The sequence below is a fragment of the Salmo salar genome, chromosome 06 (genome assembly GCF_965601325.2).
Source record: "Salmo salar chromosome 06, fSalSal1, whole genome shotgun sequence".
NCBI lineage: Eukaryota > Metazoa > Chordata > Actinopteri > Salmoniformes > Salmonidae > Salmo > Salmo salar.
The window spans coordinates 66,494,224-66,516,602 of record NC_138296.1 but is presented as its reverse complement, the minus strand read 5'-3'; the positions used below and the strand labels follow the sequence as shown (position 1 = coordinate 66,516,602).

Sequence of the window (22,379 nt, the reverse complement as noted above, 5' to 3'; positions counted from 1 at the left end):
CGTTGACAGAAATGTTGAAATTAAATATTTATTATACACATTTTTACAGCATTGGATAATAAATTATATTAAAACAAAATATATATTCACACCATCTTTTTCCATTTTCATATTTTTGAAAAAGCTCCAGGGAGCCACTAGGGCGGCGCTAAGGAGCCGCGCGTTGCCGACCCCCGGTGTGGGGGGACAAAATACATTTATGCGCGATGGCGCACGCGCACAGCCGGTTTGGGTTCCGTGTAAAATAGAAATGGGTTCTATTTGTGACGCTCAATGTGTTGCAAGTCCTGCCTCTCCCATCTCCTCATTGGTGTTTAGGAGCATATACCCACGTGGGTGATTGAAAGATGAACTGTCATATAAAGTCCAAAGAAGGAAAAAGAAGCCTGAAGGAAGGAGGAGAGCTGATAAAACGGTAAACCGAATTCCTTTCTCATCTGTGGATTAATTGTCGGAGTAGAGGACCTTGTGCATTTCAGGTAAAATAACAACCCAATGTTTATATTCCAGGACAAATTAGCTAGCAACAGCAAGCTAGCTGGCTAAATTGCCATAATTGTTTCATGCTTTTTGACCTGTCCTCAAATTAATATAGTTGGTTCAGAGTTTGTTTTGATATTTTAACCTGCGTGTCATGATTGCTTCTGGTGTGGGTGAACAAAATCAACGTGCACACGCGTGTCCGGTTTGGTCAGCATGTTAGGCTTCAGTGTGTTAGTAAAACAGGTTTGGTCAGCATGTTAGGCTTCAGTGTGTTAGTAAAACAGGTTTGGTCAGCATGTTAGGCTTCAGTGTGTTAGTAAAACAGGTTTGGTCAGCATGTTAGGCTTCAGTGTGTTAGTAAAACAGGTTTGGTCAGCATGTTAGGCTTCAGTGTGTTAGTAAAACAGGTTTGGTCAGCATGTTAGGCTTCAGTGTGTTAGTAAAACAGGTTTGGTCAGCATGTTAGGCTTCAGTGTGTTAGTAAAACAGGTTTGGTCAGCATGTTAGGCTTCAGTGTGTTAGTAAAACAGGTTTGGTCAGCATGTTAGGCTTCAGTGTGTTAGTAAAACAGGTTTGGTCAGCATGTTAGGCTTCAGTGTGTTAGTAAAACAGGTTTGGTCAGCATGTTAGGCTTCAGTGTGTTAGTAAAACAGGTTTGGTCAGCATGTTAGGCTTCAGTGTGTTAGTAAAACAGGTTTGGTCAGCATGTTAGGCTTCAGTGTGTTAGTAAAACAGGTTTGGTCAGCATGTTAGGCTTCAGTGTGTTAGTAAAACAGGTTTGGTCAGCATGTTAGGCTTCAGTGTGTTAGTAAAACAGGTTTGGTCAGCATGTTAGGCTTCAGTGTGTTAGTAAAACAGGTTTGGTCAGCATGTTAGGCTTCAGTGTGTTAGTAAAACAGGTTTGGTCAGCATGTTAGGCTTCAGTGTGTTAGTAAAACAGGTTTGGTCAGCATGTTAGGCTTCAGTGTGTTAGTAAAACAGGTTTGGTCAGCATGTTAGGCTTCAGTGTGTTAGTAAAACAGGTTTGGTCAGCATGTTAGGCTTCAGTGTGTTAGTAAAACAGGTTTGGTCAGCATGTTAGGCTTCAGTGTGTTAGTAAAACAGGTTTGGTCAGCATGTTAGGCTTCAGTGTGTTAGTAAAACAGGTTTGGTCAGCATGTTAGGCTTCAGTGTGTTAGTAAAACAGGTTTGTGAACTCAGGACCAGCTGGATGAGGAGACTCTTTTCTTTGCTCAGCTCTTGGCATTGCAGGGCTTGGTAATGATATGAGAGGGGGTCACTGTATTTTAGATGTTTCCAAAACTGAATTGCTCTTTTTATGTTTTTATTATTAGTGGATATTGGCCTAATTCTGCCCTGCATGCATTGTTTTCCTCTGGACATGTAGGAGAATCTAACAGAACTCTGCATGCAGGGTTTCAATGGGGTGTTTGTCCCATTGGTTGAAATCTTGTTTTGCAAGTGGACCCCACACCTATCTGCTATAAAGTGCAGTTGGTTCAATGACACATTTTAATTAAATTTGAATATATTTTTTTTAATGGCATAGAATGCACTGCATGCTTTCTTTCTGTTCATTCACTGCCTCATTAAAGTGGGGGTGTGAATGTTGTGCTTATTAAGGAAGTTTAGAACTCTTACATTTATAATGCTACAGCAAACCTTCCCCGGGTTACTGTTCACACACATGCCTCTGTAATTGTTAGGGTCAAATGTATCTCCGTTCTTAAAGATTGGGGCTATAAATCCTTGATTCCAGATGTCAGGGAAATAACCTACACTCAGGATCAAATTAAACAGTTTCAATATAGCCATTTGAAATCTCTGTCTCTCTCTCTGTGGGTTAGAGCTCCCATTTCCCTCACATCACTCCTTGATGTAAAGGCCTTAATCTACAACAGCGGTGGGATCATGGGGAAATGCAGTGGGGTCGCCAAAAGTATTCACACGCACCCGTGCATTCCCAGGTTTGTTTGTCCCCTGTGGCAGTAACTTGTGTCTGGCACCCTGGTTCTCTCACTAAGCCCATTCTCCTGTCCCCATCCAAATGTGAGCTGTAGTAAGATTTTCTTGTAGGACAATAAACATGAATCTGTATCAGCCTGGCAGAGGGCCAGTAGTCCTGACCTGTGTAAGGGGACCCCCTCTGTGTGTGAGCGGGACCATTGGGTCCCCATGCCCCCCGGGAGGACCTCTGGAATGTCCCCCTCGGGGCTCAGGTGTCATCCCTCTAGGAGGAGTCCATGCCACAGCTCCAGTGTCTGCACTGTTCATAATCAAACACACACACACACACCTACGCCAGATTAACGACTTCCACCACAGTGCCAGACTGAACAGATTGACGTATTTAGTCTATCTGAAGGTATCTCTTATTGCAGGGGTGTTAAACTCATTCCATGGAGGGCCTAGTGTCTGCTGGTTTTTGGTTTTTCCTTTCAATGAAGCCCTAGACCACCGTTGGGGTTAATGGGTAGTGGAGGGCTGGGTGGGTGCTTCTGATGGTCTATTGTGGTGTAAATAGCCAGGCTTTCTCAGGCGGATTCTGTTTCTGCGTTTCCTCACCGCTACTGTGGCTGAATACTGTGCTAGGCTTCCTTAACCACAGATCTCGCTCCCTCTCTCTCTCTCTCTCTCTCCTCTTCAGATCCTCTGCCTTTACATTCTTTGCGTTAGCATCCAAATAAGGCATCAATATAAGGAGTGTGACAGTCGAATCCTCTCTGGTTTACAGTTCAGTGGTTGTTTTGGCAGCTCTTCACAACGCACATGAAACGCTTTGAGGAATAAACAGATGTTCAGACAGCAGGCGACTGTTCAAACCTCTCCCCAAGCTTTAGTGTCGACCGCCAGCCTTCCTCAGCTGACCACCACACATCAGACTTAAAACAACAGCGTGTCGCATCCACAGCAGCCTTCGTGTGAGATGGCCAATGGACCCACACATGGGTGGCTTTCACTGGTCAAACCCTCCAATCCCGGTTCTCGTGTTTGACATGTGTATTGTTAGCACCTCCAGCTGACGTTCACCTCTACCCACAATCCCCTGCTATTCTCTCTGTTAGGGGTCACTAGGGCCGACCACACATCCTTCGTTGACCGGCGTCGAGGTGTCACTGCACGGACTCTAATGCCGAGGGTCTTATTGTGAGGGTCTTATTATCTGCTGCGTCTTATAGAGGAATGTGTTGTTGACTATGGAGGAGAGCAGTGATGTGATCTCCCTTCCTGGTCTGGCTGTTGTCTGGCTGTTGTCTCTCTGGTACTGGTTCCCTTGAATTGAATGAAGGAGTTAATGTTTTACTTCAGAGACTAACATTGTTCTCAACAACGCACACTCATAGTGGCTGGCGGGCAAGTTCTCTCAGTCAAGCTCATTTGATTTCTGTTGCGTAGGTTCCTTCAGACAAGCACGTTGTTGAATTGTGTTACACAAAGTTCGTAAGGAGCAATTGTTTTCGGTGGGGTTCTGGAGTTAGAGTACAGCCTGTATCTATTATCTAGCCTGCTGTGTTTGTACAGGTGAAAGCTCTTTTTACAATTGTCTGGTATTATTGGGCCGTAGATCCACGTGAACAGGGCTCTCGTGTTATTTTGAGATGATATTACATTGAATAAGACAGTACTGTTCCAGGCAGCTCAATGTGATCTCTACCTGATCTTCCCCTAATATTACAGCTGGCTCTGGCCCAGGATTTCCGTTAAGAAAATTTGACGCCGGACATTTGACTGACAACTTTTTAATTTACTCGACATTTGATACATTTACCGGACTTATATGCATTGGGCGCATAACCTGATTAGGGAGTCCACCCACTGTGCTCAGAATGACAGGAATCACATTTAGATTATGGTCATTCATATTAACAGAACATGCATTTCGCAGATGCGACAACGTGCGGTCCTTTTACCATATTCTGATGTGCACTTTGAACTTGCTCTTAAATATGTTAACTGTCCAGATGTTACTCGTCTTGTTAGCAGAGGAAAAGTACAAAGAGCAAAATCACTAGTTTATGTCAATCTACTATAGTAGAAAAGTTTAGGCTACCTATTCTATTGGTCAGCTTGTCGAGAAAGAAATAGCCTATTCCAAACAGACTCTGGGACAGTTGTGGGACGATAGATCCCACATTTATCCAGCCAATAGGCCTAGCCTGATGCAACCCATCACAACGTTTAGCTTAAAATGTTGATAAACTATTATTTCTTCACATTACACGCGCAGCAATGCGCACAAGGCAGTAGGCTACGCACAAATGTTCATTCCGTAATGCAATTAACGGGAAAACAGTTATCAAAATGCAGAATACTGCCTCCAACACATTGCAAAGTGGTGTGTGTGACGCGCTGATGAAGGCTGCCTTCATTTTGCAGTTTTTGATGCCGCGTTCAAAACAACTGGGAACTTGGATATCTCGGACTTCAGTGCGTTCAAGGCAACTAGGTACTGGGGGGGGGGGGGGGGGGGAGACATTAGCTTTGACTGTAAAAAAATCATTTTTTGATTGGTCATCCAACTTGGAATTCCAACTCGGGCCTCTTTCTAGAGCTCCGACTTTCCGACCTGAAGATCACTGACGTCATGATTTGACCCTTCCGAGTTCCTAGTTGTCTTGAAAGCACCACAAGATGCTGCAGCAGCTCTTGCGCTGTCTGACAGATTTTCAATTCAAAGGCTCTGTATCTGTATGCGTGATAAATAAGATACATAACCAATATACTGTCGACGCGTCAATTTAATAACACAAAATTATGCAAATTAACCTATAGGCCAATAAGCTTGAACAGTCAAATGTATTTACATCGACTGGTATTTCCATCAAGGAATAGGCTAAAAAGCATTATTACTCAATGGGATTTTTTGTTCTTTTCCCGGACAGTTGGCCGATGGCAATTTTATTTATCAGCTTTAAAAAAATAAAAAATAAAAATTTAAAAGCTGGCTATTACCTGCTAACTGAAATCTTGCCCGTCTGGGCATGCCATATTGGGTAGTTACCTTTGGAGAGCTCAGCCATGGGAAAATACCTTTTTCATCATGGTAGATGATACATTTTTAGTCCACTCTCATAAAACACTGACTCTCAGGAGTTCTTCCACACACTACTCTAGGATTGTATTTCAATTGGATGCTAGTGAACTGATTTAGATTAACCGGTTGTAACTGGTATGAAGTGATTTATTTTAGTTTGGGCAGAGGGGATTCGGGGGAGATCCCCTTTGTAGTTTTCCTGTGTTTTTTTAAATGCGGTGACGCTTAAAGGGAACCTGAACTGTTTGAAGGGGCTCGTCAGAACAGCAGATGGCATGGATCATGTCAAGCCACCTTTGGCCTCGTCTCATGTAGCCTCATTATTAGTACCATGTTTGTTTTTGTGGATTTAATATAAATTGTCCTGCTCAGGGTCTCTAGACTCTAGACTCCAGATGAATAGTTTCATTTAGTTGTCAGTTCACTGCAGACAGATGCCTCCACACACTGCTACAGTAGCTGTGCGATTGATTGAGGAATTGTGCTGCTATGTTAACACTAAACGGTCTCTGTTTAGTGTCAACAATGTTCTACCAGGTCAGCTGATCAGCATCCGCTCCACAGTAGCGTTTGTCACAACAGAACACTATGGGCCACGTGTTCGGACTGTCTGGCTTGTAAAGTGATGTGTTCCCTTCTCTTTCTCAAGGGTGCTGGACAGGACAAGCTCGGGATCTACATCAAGTCTGTTGTGAAGGGAGGTGCAGCTGAAGTGGTGAGGGTTTTAGATCATGCCTACTCCATACAGAATGACCTCATCTAGATTGACTCACAATATTGCTATAATGACTTCTCTGTCCTTCCCTCTCTCTCCCTCTGTGTGTGTTACATTTGTTTTTGTGTGTTTAGGACGGTCGTCTGGCTGCAGGGGACCAGCTGCTGAGTGTGGATGGCCGCAGCCTGGTGGGCCTCTCCCAGGAGAGGTAATGCCTCAAACTTCCCTGACCCGCCTCGCCCCAACACGACACCAATTGGACCTTGTGTACAGAACAACCTGGGTTTAGGAGTGAAATGGGACATGTAATGTCCTGCTGTTATCCTTCTAAAGCGCAGAAGAGTGGAGAAACCAAGATCAAACTGATACTAGAACATCAAGGCCAATTTGATACAAAGAGCTCTTTCAGTAGCAGCAGTCGCACCATAGAAGTAAATTAGCTCAATCACGTAGAACAAGCAGAGACTTTATCTACAGTGCACTGACTTACAATGACCTCCACTATGTTTATGTTGGGTCTAGTAGTAATGAATAGTTTATCCTTGGTTCACACCGCTCTCAGATTAGTTAGAGCGTTGGGTTAGAGCTTTGGCCCAGTAACTGAAAGGTTGCTAGTTCGAATCACCGAGCCGACAAGGGGAAAACTCTGTCTCTGCTCTTGAGCAAGGCACTTAACCCTAATTGCTTGGTAATGGCTGACCCTGACCATTACCCCGCTCTCTGAGGGTATCTCGGGGAGAGTTGGGATATGCAAAGAAAACATTACATTACATTTAAGTCATTTAGCAGACGCTCTTATCCAGAGCGACTTACAAATTGGTGCATTCACCTTATAATATCCAGTGGAACAACCACTTTACAATAGTGCATCTAAATCTTTTAAGGGGGGGGGGGGGGGGTTAGAAGGATTACTTTATCCTATCCCAGGTATTCCTTAAAGAGGTGGAGTTTCAGGTGTCTCCGGAAGGTGGTGATTGACTCCGCTGTCCTGGCGTCGTGAGGGAGCTTGTTCCACCATTGGGATGCCAGAGCAGCGAACAGTTTTGACTGGGCTGAGCGGGAACTGTGCTTCCTCAGAACAAAACAAATTTCCATTTCACACACGAGTGTAATACATACTTGTACATAGGATAAATATAAGCACCCACCATAAAAATGATATCCTTTCAGAGAAACGCGCACAAACCTTTTGGGCATGCTCTTTTGGTTTCCAAATGCCAAAACAGTTGCGGCTCAGTGCTCAATCTATAACATTGTTGTCTATTCTCGTAGGAAAAAAGATGGACTTTTAAAATCTAATTGCCACGTTGATTTAACGGCATACGGCTCATTACACTTTTATATCTGCTCTTAAACTGACGACAGAATCTGGTCCAAATCTTGGATTTATTGATTGCTTTGAGAACTTAGGGTTTGTGTGTGTGTGTAGGGGTCTTCCAATGATAAACCACAAGGCTTGAGTGCCAAACAGACAGTCGAAAACTGTTGGGAAATGAACTTCTTCTAAATGCTATTGCATATGGGGAATGCCATTCCTGATACAGTTATGTGAACGCCTGGTCTGCCAATGGAAGTCTCATAAACATCAGTACTTGGTATTGCCATTGTTCTGTTGCATTCAATCATCTCCCCAGTCCAATGTATTCTGAATCCCATGAATAACTATTTTCAGGGCTGCAGAGTTGATGACGAGGACAGGCTCTGTGGTAACGCTGGAGGTGGCCAAACAGGGCGCTATCTACCACGGCCTGGCCACACTCCTCAACCAGCCTTCTCCTATGATGCCCAGAGGTAAGAATCTGCTAGGACAACGGGGGCACTACTGTTAACTATGGTCCATAAGTCACTGGTAAAAAAGTGATTCACTATATAGGGAATAGGGTGCCATTTCTGATGCAGACAATGTCTCTCCTTGTTGTCCCCAGTAACGGTCTAGAGTCAGAGGAAAGCCGAGGTTTGACTAAGTAGATAATGAGGGTTTGTGGCACCAACCACCGCCGCCATACAGGACTAAACTTAGCAGTTGGCATTAGGGCTCCAGATTCCATGAAATGTCAGAAGCAAAAGTCTACTTTGTTTTGTTTTCAACATTCAGCCTCTAGACTTCTGTGGTATTGGAGCGAGACGGTTGTATTTTATGGGGCGTTGGCTGGCTGGTAGTGTTTGTACTGACAATGTGACTGATAGTTAACAATGTCCATTGTACATGTACTGTCTGCTGTGGTTGGCTCATTAAGGGGCGGCAGGTAGCCAAGTTGGGCCAGTAACCGAGAGGTTGCTGGAATCTAGATCGAATCCCCGAGCTGACAAGGTAAAAATCTGTCGTTCTGCCCCTGAACAAGGCAGTTTAACCCACTGTTCCTAGGCCGTCATTGTAAATAACAATTTGTTCTTAACTGACTTGCCTAGTTAAATAAAAACTCTTTCCTCTCAGCGTTACAAGGAGGGCGTGATAAGAACGGTAAACTGAGACCAAAGAGTGAAGGCTTTGAACTGTACAACAACTCAGTCCAGAACGGCTCTCCAGAGAGCCCCCAGGGTGACTGGCAGGCCTACCCAGAACCAAAGAAGTTGAGCGGGGAGGAGAGACTACTGAAGAACCGGGCCGACCACCGCTCCAGCCCCAACGTGGCCAGTGAGTAGATGGGCGATTCCAGCGTTATGGACATTAGATTTGCATGCGAAATTAAGGGGTCCAATAGAATTGTAACTTTTGCTGTGTGAATATAGCACCCATTGGGGGGAGTGCATACCCCAAAAAGTGGACTTGTTAATATTGACATGTTGTATGTTTTATATATCACGTGTTGGGAAAATTAAGCAAATAAGAAGTATTGTGGATGTTACTTGAAATGGCATTTTGGGGAGACTGAACATATTAGCAAAAGTCTGAGTTTGTTTTAGGTCAAATCATGGATTGCCATTTTGAAGGAAAGGCTTGGCTGAACACAAACAATCAAATGAATATTGTCATTTCTATTATTACTTTAGAGACCCTTATGGAAGTTACATCCTCCGCTGTGGACATTAGAGTCTGAAATAGACATTAAAATCTTAGATTTCTTGATCCGAATCTATCATAACGTGTTGTCATTTGGAATGTTTTTAAAATGTCAGCAGAAGGCAAAGTACAGGGGTGTCCAACTCTTTTTATTTTTTATTTCCCCCGGGGGCTGTTCAGTCTTCAACGAGGTCCGGAGGGCCGCACTGAAAATTGGTTGTATTTCCTTGTCGTCAATATTTGCAATACATAGTCCTCTGTCAATCATTTCTGGAATTGTGGATGCTCCCTGGCTGTCTTGTGGTTATTAGTGAGCTGGACAGTCAAACTGTATGTAGGTCCATTATTGTTCCTAAACAGTTTCCATTTGGTTTAGTCATTTTGAAGTATATTGAGTTTGTTTCAGTTAAATGTTTTACATTTTTACTCAAACCACCCGCGGGCTGGATTGGACCCCCTAGCGGGCCGGATCCATATGTTTGACAACCCTGGCATAGTACTTTAGGATTGAATAATTACAGGTAGCCTTATATAAGGCCAGACACCACACCCTAACAGGTCATTCTTCTCTTAATATACAGTACCAGTCAAAAGTTTGGACACACCTACTCATTCAAGGGTTTTTCTTTATTTTACTTTTTCTACATTGTAGAATAATAGTGAAGACATCAACTATGAAATAACACATGGAGTCAGGTAGTAACCCAAAAAGTGTTAAACAAATACAAATATATTTAATATTTCAGATTCTTCAAAGTAGCCACCCTTTGCCTTTTGACAGCTTTGCACACTCTTAGCATTCTCTCAACCAGCTTAACCTGGAATGGTTTTTCAACAGTCTTGAAGGAGTTCCCACATATGTTGAGCACTTGTTGGCTGCTATTCCTTCACTCTGCAGTCCAACTCATCCCAAACCATCTCAATTGGGTTGAGGTCGGGTGATTGTGAAGGCCAGGTCATCTAATGCAGCACTCCATCACTCTCCTTCTTGGTCAAATAGCCCTTACACAGCCTGGAGGTGTGTTGGGTCAATGTCCTGTTGAAAAATAAATGATAGTCCCACTAAGCGCAAACCAGATGGGATGGTGTATCGCTGCAGAATGCTGTGGTTGCCATGCTGGTTAAGTGTGCCTTGAATTCTAAATAAATCAGACTGTGTCACCAGCAAAGCACCATCACACCACCACCTCCATGCTTCATGGTGGGAACTACACATGTGTTCACCTACTCTGCGTCTCACAAAGATACGGCGGTTGGAACCAAAAATCTCAAACTTGGACACATCAGACCAAAGGACAGATTTCCACTGGTCTAATGTTCATTGCTCATGTTTCTTGGCCCAAGCAAGTCTCTTTTAATTTTATTTATTTTAAATTTTTTGGGGTCTTTTACCAAATAGGGCCATCTTCTGTATACAACACAACTGATTGTCTCAAACGGATTAAGGAAATACATTTTACAAATTAACTTTTAACAAGGCACACCTGTTAATTGAAATGCATTCCAGGTGACTACCGCATGAAGCTGGTGGAGAGAATGCCAAGAGTATGCAAAGCTGTAATCAAGGCAAAGGGTGCCTAACTTTGAAGAATCTAAAATATATTTGTATTTGTTTAACACTTTTTTTGGTTACTACATGATTCCATATGTGTTGTTTAATAGTTTTGATGTCTTCACTATTATTCTACAATCTAGAAAATAGTAAAATAAAGAAAAACCCTTGAATGAGTAACTTTTGACTGGTACTGTATATCGACTTTTCTGGACACTGGATTAAGTTAGTGTATTTTTGGGGGTTTCATTTGAAAAAGACACTATGCTGCCATGTATGAGAAATGCATTTCAGCATACATTTTCCAAGAGAATCTTAGCTAGAACACATTTTCAAGATATCACCAATTGCTTCAGTAAACGTCTGAAGAATACGTCCCAGAACAAGCACACGACGTGGTGAATACACAAGCTTCTGGAGCTTAAGATCTGATACATCGATGTCCATCATATCCACAACCATTATGGATGTTACTGATATCATAATGCTGGAAAAGGATACTGATAATGAAAAGAGAAACCAATTATAAACCATATAAAACCTTGATGAAAGTTAGCTTTATAGCGAATGTTTCAATAGAATATTTGTGGATGTTGCCTGTCCCAGTCAGCCACTATCTTTACAGGACTGTAGAACATGCAAATAAAACTCAAGGCACTTAAATTTGTCTGTCTTGCTTCATTAATATCTGGTCATAACTAACACTGGGGGACAGCTGTGAGTGGAAAAACAAGCTCTGTGAGCCCTTTCTAAAAGCCATGAAATATGATTGACTGGAAAGTATTAATTGAGACTTGGCCACCTTCTCTGTAATCATAAAAATGCATACAATTTCCGACTCAAACTTTTCAAATAAACTCCAACACATGGACCTTTGTGCTGGGCTGGAACAAAAACCTCCAAACCCCATAGCTCTCCAGGACAAGAGATGGTGAATAGCAGGTTGGCATTTATTGTCATGAATCTTGCCCTGGAGGCAGCTCTGCAGAGTGGTCACTAGCTAGCACAAAGTCATAAAATCTCATTTTTAAACCTAACCCTAATGCCTAACCTTATATTAAGACCAAAAAGCAAATGGTCCATCTAGCAGAAATCACTAAGTTCTGCCTCCACGGCAAGATTCGTGACAATAAATGTCAACCTGCTGGTGAATGGTCATCACTGGAGTAGTGTGTGTGTGTGTGTGTGTGTGTGTGTGTGTGTGTGTGTGTGTGTGTGTGTGTGTGTGTGTGTGTGTGTGTGTATGTGTGTGTGTGTGTGTGTGTGTGTGTGTGTGAGACCACTGACTTAGTGTCTGCTCGGCTCTGACTACCTGGTGTTTTTCCTCCAGACCAGAGTCAGAGTCCAGGAGGAAATGCCGTCTACCCAGGAGGACCTGGGACAAAGATCACCTCCGTCTCCACGGGCAACCTGTGTGCTGATGTGAGTAACCACAGCGACACAACCAGTCAGAGGAATGTCGCCGTAACATATGTGCCTGAGGAGAAGGTCTACTGTCTCAGTTATGAGACCAGACCACACCAAGACATTACCAGTCACACAACTGGGCAGGTCACACAGAGTAGGACAGGACTGTGATCCAGCACAACCAATACAGTATTGCAGCATTCCCTGTGTTGAATCAGTTCTTCTCAGCTCTCACAATCAAAACAATAACCAAGATTACTAAGAGTCATTATTGGCGGTAAAATCACAACGTTCCAGCGTAATTGAAAATAGCTTTATCTATTGTTCCCCCTGTAATAAATCCTCATCAGCCTCCAACCACTATCACTGATTAGCTACCCAGCTGTGGTGTTCGTGTGCTGCCTCTCCAACATTCTTATCCTGTCAACAAAACAATGGTCTCCCTGAGCACAGGATCCCACCGCCATCTGCTACCGTTAATAACACTGATGCCGGAAATCTGCACCGTGACCACGAGCGATTTGTCTAGTTTATCCTACGTCTCTTAGCCAACCCTAGTGTATGTTCTAATAGTAGTCCCCTTTTTCCTTTCCTATAGGACGAGCCCTCTCCACCTCGTCCCGAAGCCTACCCAATCCCCACTCAGACCTACCCCAGGGAATACTTCACCATCCCAGCCTCCAAGTCTACAGACCGGATGGGCCCGGCCGCGGGGCAGTTATACGCTGACGACAGGATTCCTCCTGGCTCCATGGAAGACCACCACAACAGCAGCATGGCCATGCAGGTGGGCACACAGGAATCATGCAGAAATGTTTTGTCTGAATAGCATCTCTCATAATATCAAATACTATGCCTGTATGTTGTTAATTTACACATGTACTAGGTGTATACGGTGGTGTAAACGTGCTGTGCTGCTCTTGCACGTGTTAATGTTTGTGTATGTGACTGCTGTGTCTATCCTCTCAGCGGGTGGGCCACTCTCAGGAGGAGCTGTGTGACCTCCCAGGGGGCTACCCTCCAGCCACCCTGCGTCCTGAGGACCTGGTCCACTTGCACCAGCAGCAGCAGCAGCGAGAGGCTGACTACCAGCGAGGCAGTGGGGAACACTGGGTCAACCACCACCAGGTCTCCTCCTCTGTGGAGTCCTCCACCTCCAGCCAGGAGCACCTTAACTACTCCTCCAACAAGACCCAGAGCAACCACAAGAGTGGGCCGGGACGCTGGAAGACCCCTGGCCCCATCGCCCCGCACCCAGGCCCCGTGGCTCAGGCCACACGCACAGACCTCCCTCCCCCTCCACCGCCCCCTCCCCCTGTACACTACCAGGACTTTGATTCCCAGCCCGACCTGCCCCTACCCCCTCCTCCCTCGGCCTCCCAGCAGCAGGCAGCAGCCGCCGACCGCAAGAAGCGCGAGGAGCAGCAGCGCTGGTATGAGAAGGAGAAAGCCCGGTTAGAGGAGGAGAGGGAGAGGAAGAGGAGGGAACAGGAGAGGAAGCTGGGACAGGTCCGTAACCCATCCATGCCTGTAGCCCACAACAACAACCAACATGGGGGCACACTCCCCCCTCCCACACAGCACTATCAGATGCCCCCTCCCCAGTCCCCCATGCCAATGCAGCAGCCCCCCTTGCCCTACCTCCCCCCCCAGGGCCAACAGCAGGCCCAGCAGCAGCAGCCCCCCAGGCCTGAGAAACTGTCCACTCTGCCCAGAGCGACGACCCTGCCCCCTCAGGGTAACCCCATGGACACAGTGATCAGAGAGCTGCTCCCCCAGCAGCAGCCCCGCACCATAGAGCGCCGAGACCTGCAGTACATCACCATCAACAAGGCGGAGCTGTCCTCCAGCGACAGCCTGTCCCCAGACCCCTGGAAGAGAGATGCCCGGGAGAAGCTGGAGAAGCAGCAGCAGCTGCACATCGTAGACCTGCTGGACCGGGAGATCCAGGACCTGCAGGCCAAGCCGGAGCGTACGGCCGAGGAGAGCGACCGGCTCAGGAAGTTGATGCTGGAGTGGCAGTTCCAGAAGAGACTGCAGGAATCCAAGCAGAGTGATGAGGAAGATGAGGAGGATGACGACGAGGACGTGGACACCATGATGATCATGCAGCGGCTGGAGGCGGAGAAGAGAGCAAGGGTGAGCTGCCCTGGAGAGCAGGGGTCTAGTGTAGCACACTGGAGAACATGGAGAAGGTACGCTACGCTATAGAGAATCATACAGCACATCAGGGAGGTAAGGTGTATGGAGGAAGACTAGTGGCCCAAGATGTTCAGTGCTGAGATCATTAGATTCACAGACTCATCATTGATTACAGTAGACCCATTTATAAATGACCTGAGCTCTATGAACATTTTGAGCCACTTGACTCACAGAGCATGACATTTCTCATGCCAAGGAAGGGCCAGCCATGGGCCAAGCAGGGTAGTGGGAAAATAGGAAATGGAACTGGGCTTAAAGGGATACTTCAGAATTTTGGCAATGAAGCCCTTTACCTACTTCTCCAGAGTCAGATGAACTCGTGGACACCATTTGTATGTCTCTGCGTGCAGTTTGAAGGGAGTGCTAACGTAACTGATAACAATTTCTAACTAGTGTTAGTGAAATTGCTTACTAGCGTTAGCGCAATGACTGGAAGCCTATGGTAACTGTCAGCATGCTAGTAGATACCATAGACCTCCAGTCATTGCGCTAACGCTAGTTAGCATTGGCTTGCGAAACTACCTCGAACTTCCATCATACTGGATGCAGATCACATAAAAACAGTATCCATGAGTTCATCCGACTCTGTAAAGTAGAAAAAGGGCTTCATTGCCATTATCCTAAAGTATCCCTTCAATGGGTACAGAGTAGGATATGGAATTCCCCTGAGGAACTCCCATTAAGTAGCTAGCTACAATGAATGTTTTGAGGTGTGCACCTGCAACATGCTTATGCCATTGCTTTGCCATGCTAAGCTGCTGTACTCAACTGGCTGCAGAGAGGGAGGGGCAGGATGCCGGACCCACAACAAACCTGGCAAAGTAGAAATTGTTCCTTTTTTTTTCTCATAATTATGGCCATTTGGAAATGATTCATCTCCTGGTCTAACAGGATGGCCATCAGAAAGTGTTACATTCGGCAAGAAAACAGTCTTACTTGAATAGAATAAAACGTACATACGTCATCTAACGAGGGCTAATGTCCCTGGTCTCCTCAGACAACAGCACAGATGAACATAAACCAGCGAGGCCCCTCTAGTATATTACTCCTCATTAGTAACTGTTACAACAGTACTGTCTCTGCTGTGACCTTTTATTCAAGCTGTCTAGTGAGACTCCAGGAAGTTTCCTTAAGTATGTGAGCAACATTCTTCCGAGTCCCTGCCATCCAGGCTTTGGCATCTCAGCGGGGGGGGGGGCTCCATGCGAGGAATCAGACGGAGCGAAGTGGAGCGTTATCGGTCTGAGGGGAAGTGGGCCGTACATTCACCGCTGGCCGTAATCAGTCCCATACTGGGGAGGAATGTTCCGGGCACCACATCACTGCTGCCTCTAAAACCCCTAGCAATGTTTTCACCTTCTTCTATGCCCTCCTCCTCCTCTGTTTTCTCTCTCTCTTTATTTACTCACTCTTTCCCACGTTCCTATCCTCCTCTGTTTTCTCTCTCTATTTGGTTTCCTCTCTTCTTCCGCAGCAGACTGCTGTCCCAGCAATCTCTGTTCTAGACTTGGTACGTTTTATCTTTACGCACTCTCCCTCCTTTCTCCTTTCTTCCTTGTCTTGGGCTCCACCTGTGTTTCCTCTCCTTCATTCTCTGCCCTCCCTCATCAGGCCTGGGGGCCGGCTGCTGTGCTCGTGGGGCGGGTTCGGGAAGTCCTGCGATTCTCATTGGCTGTTGGGACCCTGTCGATCTGTGGAACAGTGATCTAACTTGGTCTCTGTGAGAGCCAAAGGCCAGACAGCCACACTAATTATTATGGTCAGGGCTCGTTTAAAAGACGATACCAAATAATAATGCCTCATAAGATAAATCATCATCATTGATTAAAACAATTCCCAGAAAGAAAAAGAAAATCAGTATAACACAGTAATCTAAACTCTTTTTTTTTATCTAAAACTAACTGGGGCATGGTTAAATAAAGTATTTGTTCCAGGGAGGCTCAGTACTATGCAGCCGTTGTTTCAGAGCAGGGAGCTGCCTGGCCTGCTGCAGTGGGGTTCTGTCTGTGCATGGTGGAAGACCCTCCCCAGCAATGGTCACCTGCATGTGGGGCGTAACCATCATTGCACCGTGTGGTGTCAGTCCACTTCATTCCAGTCATCCAGCTCTGTGTGTGAACAACGCTTGTGCTCAGCCTGTATGCTGTAGCATCTCTCTCCTCCTCCTCTCTCATTGGGGAAGTTGCACAGTGTTTTCTTCTGTCCGTCTGTAGTCATGTTTCATCTGGTGATTGACTTCCAGTCTGTTGTTTGGTCATCATGACATCAGTGAAAATAAAGTGGACATTCCTCTGCTCCACTCTGCCCAACCATGCTGTTTGTTGTTGCTGCACGTTGTTGTCATTCATTCTGCATGTCCAGCTGTCACCATGTGCCTGTCTGCAGTGCACACTGCTTCTCTCAACACAGACGACCTATCCTGTGGCATAGTGGAAATGGCCCCAGAAAACCCCCCTAGACGTTGAACTAAGTATACAGAGCATTCCTCTACAATATCTAGACCTAGGCGTTTAACTTAGCATACAGAACATTCCTCTACAATATCTAGACCTAGACGTTTAACTTAGCATACAGAACATTCCTCTACAATATCTAGACCTAGACGTTTAACTTAGCATACAGAACATTCCTCTACAATATCTAGACCTAGACGTTTTCAACACAACGGGCCCTTGTCTGGAAACCCGATGCCCCTGACAGGGGGCCAATCTGCTGAATAAGCCTGTGTATAGACGTGTGTAGATGCAGACCTGATAGCAGTCCTTAGGGCTTTGCTGTTGAGGTGTGACGGACTGAGGAAACACGGACTGACTGACTAGAGTGATGTGAACTCAAGGTAGGATAGTGTGACTAGCGCATCAGTAGGTTTGCTCCAGTTGTAGAGCTGAGGATCGTTTGTTACTAAGTTATATTTTCACCTTAGAGAGCAGGGCCTCAAATAACACTTATGTATAACACATTTGGGTCTACTATATGAAACAGTTTGATTTAACAAAATATATTCCACTCTACAACAGATTTATCTCCAAGCACACCTTTTAGGAGATTATAGACTGTAGGACAAGTCCCCGGGCTGTGTACATGGTGCTGAATTGTGTGTGTGTGTGTGTGTGTGTGTGTGTGTGTGTGTGTAGTTGCAGGATGAGGAGCGACGGCGGAAGCAGCAGCTGGAGGAGATCCGTAAGCGCGAGGCGGAGGACCGGGCCAAGCAGGAGGAGGAGAGACGCTGGAGAGAGGAAGAGAAGACCAGACGAGAGGTCGATGAGAAGGTACACCTCCCTGACGGGACCCATCGGACCGTGTACGCTACACAGTCCTCTCAGCAGTTAGCTTAACACAGCTGGTTAGACAGGTTCTGACAAAATATGATACATTTCTATGAAAGTGATATCTGTTCAGTCAGACCGTAATAAGTTCATATTTTATATGAATTTGATAGACCTCAATGGAATCCAGATGCTATGATGACACACAGCTGTGTTTCATTATTTTTTGTAAAAACAATTTTGACGCTAGTTAAGTTTTTTTAAAGGATTGATGGCATTGCCAGCAGAGCAGATTAAAGCAGAAAGCCACAGCCAAATCGGAAGCAGAGGACATCAGAGTAACGGAGTGTAAACCCAGAGAGAGACTTAAGAGACTAAGCTGCACTGTAATTAAAGTATTACCCCGTGGGGATCTGCCCAACTAATTGTAGTTTACCTCATGAAAAAGGAGTTGTGCCTAAACAAAACAGCCCACCAGCATAAGAGAACAATTATAGAGTGGAAAGTAAAGACCGGTCTGTGGGACCACTTCCCTTCAGGGGGTGTAGAGGGGCAACTGAGGCGGCCATTTTTTATAATCTGCTAACATTACCAGCTTTTTCAAGGTTTCTACTGTTCCTGGTCACACTCTCTCCGCTGAGCTGGAAGTGATCCTGTATGAAGAATTGTGAACACGCCCCTCTACAATGAACCAATCAGAGAACTGTGGAGGGGACTCTGTCTGGCTGGGTTTTTAGGTCTCCAGTCGAGTAGTGATTAGTGATGGAGGTAGTGATTAGTGATGGAGGTAGTGATTAGTGATGGAGGTAGTGATTAGTGATGGAGGTAGTGATTAGTGATGGAGGTAGTGATTAGTGATGGAGGTAGTGATTAGTGATGGAGGTAGTGATTAGTGATGGAGGTAGTGATTAGTGATGGAGGTAGTGATTAGTGATGGAGGTAGAGATTAGTGATGGAGGTAGTGATTAGTGATGGAGGTAGAGATTAGTGATGGAGGTAGTGATTAGTGATGGAGGTAGTGATTAGTGATGGAGGTAGTGATTAGTGATGGAGGTAGTGATTAGTGATGGAGGTAGAGATTAGTGATGGAGGTAGTGATTAGTGATGGAGGTAGTGATTAGTGATGGAGGTAGAGATTAGTGATGGAGGTAGTGATTAGTGATGGAGGTAGTGATTAGTGATGGAGGTAGTGATTAGTGATGGAGGTAGTGATTAGTGATGGAGGTAGTGATTAGTGATGGAGGTAGTGATTAGTGATGGAGGTAGTGATTAGTGATGGAGGTAGTGATTAGTGATGGAGGTAGTGATTAGTGATGGAGGTAGAGATTAGTGATGGAGGTAGAGATTAGTGATGGAGGTAGTGATTAGTGATGGAGGTAGTGATTAGTGATGGAGGTAGAGATTAGTGATGGAGGTAGAGATTAGTGATGGAGGTAGAGATTAGTGATGGAGGTAGTGATTAGTGATGGAGGTAGTGATTAGTGATGGAGGTAGTGATTAGTGATGGAGGTAGTGATTAGTGATGGAGGTAGAGATTAGTGATGGAGGTAGTGATTAGTGATGGAGGTAGTGATTAGTGATGGAGGTAGTGATTAGTGATGGAGGTAGTGATTAGTGATGGAGGTAGAGATTAGTGATGGAGGTAGAGATTAGTGATGGAGGTAGTGATTAGTGATGGAGGTAGTGATTAGTGATGGAGGTAGTGATTAGTGATGGAGGTAGTGATTAGTGATGGAGGTAGAGATTAGTGATGGAGGTAGAGATTAGTGATGGAGGTAGAGATTAGTGATGGAGGTAGAGATTAGTGATGGAGGTAGTGATTAGTGATGGAGGTAGTGATTAGTGATGGAGGTAGTGATTAGTGATGGAGGTAGTGATTAGTGATGGAGGTAGAGATTAGTGATGGAGGTAGAGATTAGTGATGGAGGTAGAGATTAGTGATGGAGGTAGTGATTAGTGATGGAGGTAGTGATTAGTGATGGAGGTAGTGATTAGTGATGGAGGTAGTGATTAGTGATGGAGGTAGTGATTAGTGATGGAGGTAGAGATTAGTGATGGAGGTAGAGATTAGTGATGGAGGTAGAGATTCGTGATGGAGGTAGAGATTCGTGATGGAGGTAGTGTTCAGGAGAAGTAGTATTGGGCCAGAGAGCTCACAGCCAGACAGAATGCTCACTTATCTTAATGATGCCTGGTGGTGTTTTGTCTGTCAGGGGCTAAGTGTGGTTTTGGAGTGTTTCCTGTCCTCAGTCCCAGTCAGTTATGGGGACGTTGATTTACCAGTGGTCTGAGAGCATCAACATCCAGTCATCTGACCTTGTGTGACAATGTTACAACATCCCAGCGCCATTTTGTTTTCACTGTGTCGCCATTGATTTAGTTGTTTTCCTGTGAGTCATCCTCAGACCACTGGTAATCTAAAGCTCTGTAATAATGACAATGATGTCCAACGGCATGTTCTCAAGATGGTCCCCTTCCTCTGTGTTATGTGATGTTATGTATGGATGTGTGTAACCCTCCTACCCCCGAAAAGCATGGGAGTCACTTGTTGTCTTTGCCAGGTTGTTTACGGAATCTTACGTTTGTTGGAAGCCATTTGTCATTTCATCAGGCATTGCTTTGGACCTGCTGCTGGAATGCCCTACCCTCGCTGTGGTCATACCAGAGTACAACACGTCACCTCTGTTCGCCTCACCATCCTCTCATCGATGTCATATACCTACCCACCATACCACCCACCACACACTAACCCAGGGGATCCATGTACAGAAACCAGACAGACCAATCTCTATTACTAGCTGGTCCCTTTTCCAGAGATAAAACCATAGAATCCCTCTAAAAGTCCTTGAATTCAAGCCTATCGAATGACTTGACTGTAGTCTAACCCAAACTGCCCCAGCTGTCAGAAAAGTACCTATATCTCGCTGATGGTGGTTCTCAACACAGCATGTAGAGGAGATGAAAAACAGAGCACATGAAGTACCCAGAGCACAGCACACAGAGCAGGCTCCCCCGCACATTACACACACACACAGACACATAGTGAACAGATAAGGAAGTGGAGGACTTCTCTGGCTGTCTTGTGGCCATGGGATCCTCCCTCCAGCAGAATGTGTCAGTCCAAGACAGTCAGCCATGCCTTGGCCACACTAACAGGCTCTTCCCATTCCCTTAGAGGAGGCAGGAGGAGGAGTACTACACACGCCTGGAGGAAGGGCGGCGCCGGCAGCACGAGGAGGCCGAGCGCAAGCTGCTGACGCCTGACGAGCCTGGTCTGTACAGACCTCCCCTCCCCAGGGACTACCAGCCTCAGCCCCCCCCTCCCACTGCCACTAACGCTCCTCCACCCCCGCCTCAGAGAAACACCTCCTACCTCAAAACCCAGGTCGTCTCCCCTGACGCCATGTACACTGCCAAGTTTGTCTCGTACAATGACGAGGAGGAGGACGCTGCTGCAGGTCAGGTTAAGCTCTCCGCCACCAGAAAGTCCTATGGCGACCTCCCTCCCGCTCACAAGCCGCAGCCGCCTGCGCGCAAGCCCCGCCCTTTGTCTGATGGGATCTTTCTGTCCAGCTCATTCCAGCCACCGGCTGTCAATGCCAACAGTACTGCAGGGCAGCCCCCTCCCCCTCCCATCAAACCCAGCCTCAGCTTCATCCCGACAGGCAACTCTAAAGGTAGACACGGAGAGGAGAGAGGACACGCCCTCCCATACTCCTCCCACTCCAGATCTCTCATTCATTCATGTTTTTTGTTATATTTTTGTGTTCCTGTTTTTTTCAGTAGAGTCATTCTGGCTTCCTTTTCCCTTCCTCTTTCTCTATCGACAGTCCAGTAGATCTGTATTGTAGTTGCCAATCAACTTGTAATTCCTTTTTTTCCTCCCTCCATCTCCCATCAGTTTATAGTTTGTTGGAAATTCCACTCCTCCACTAGCAAATCAGATTCCGTTTTTTGTTTGTTTATCCCGATCCTTCTGTCAAATTTCTTCTGTCCTCACCCGTTCCTCTCCCTCCAATCATCCTTCTAGCAAGTAAAAGCAATCGATAAACCAACCCGTGATTCGCTGTGATCGCACTCCAGATATCCAATCATAGTACTGTTGGTGTTGCCGCCCCTCGCCCACCCGCCCGCCCGCCCGCCCGCCCATGTGTTTGGTTTTGCTGTGGTGGTGGCCTGCCGCCCGCCTGCCTGCACAGCCCTGCCACGGGCCCCACGGCTGCTTGGGGGTGGGATTAAGGAACACTGAGACACTGGCTTCTTACCTATCACAGTGTCACTGTGATGGGACCTGAGAGGAGTAACTCTCCTCAGGCTCACTTGGCAAAGGGGAAAGATCTGTTGAGTGAGCCATTGCATTTGTCTGTGGCTGTTTTAAAGTTCTGTCAGGGCTCGAAACCAGTCACTCATTAGATTAGTGGTAGCGGTAGTACTACTTCACTATAATCTAAATCTGTGGCACAATGTATTCTGTTTTAAAACCTTTAGTGACCCCTACTGGCAGAAGTGTCAACTTTCAGTTACTGTCTTCTATTGCTGGAACCTGGCCAAAGTGTGAAGTTTGCTTGACATTATAGGGATAGTCTGTGCATTTTTGGTCAACGAACCACAATAATTAAAGTCTATTAGTATTATCATACTCTAAATACAGTACATTTTCAGTGTTTCATTGTGTGAGCCATAAGTCTACTGGAACTAATAAGATATTTCTTAAGTAG

The 22,379-nt window shown here is 45.6% G+C and overlaps 1 protein-coding gene across 16 annotated transcripts in view; it reads left to right on the top strand.

Annotated features, from left to right (window-relative positions):
- afdna (afadin, adherens junction formation factor a) overlaps positions 1-22,379 on the top strand; it is a 138,724-nt gene that overhangs the window by 110,266 nt on the left and 6,079 nt on the right. For 7 of the 16 annotated variants that reach the window (XM_082976872.1, XM_082976870.1, XM_082976869.1 and 4 more), the window contains 9 exons: positions 6,168-6,233; positions 6,368-6,441; positions 7,906-8,024; positions 8,668-8,868; positions 12,117-12,208; positions 12,792-12,980; positions 13,163-14,332; positions 17,530-17,664; positions 20,837-21,119. In XM_082976872.1, the coding sequence (XP_082832998.1) occupies positions 6,168-6,233; positions 6,368-6,441; positions 7,906-8,024; positions 8,668-8,868; positions 12,117-12,208; positions 12,792-12,980; positions 13,163-14,332; positions 17,530-17,664; positions 20,837-21,119 (2,329 nt within the window). Of the gene's footprint in view, positions 1-6,167; positions 6,234-6,367; positions 6,442-7,905; positions 8,025-8,667; positions 8,869-12,116; positions 12,209-12,791; positions 12,981-13,162; positions 14,333-17,529; positions 17,665-20,836; positions 21,339-22,379 lie in introns of all 16 variants that reach the window. The other 9 variants (XM_082976862.1, XM_082976865.1, XM_082976864.1 and 6 more) reach the window with 3 other exon arrangements.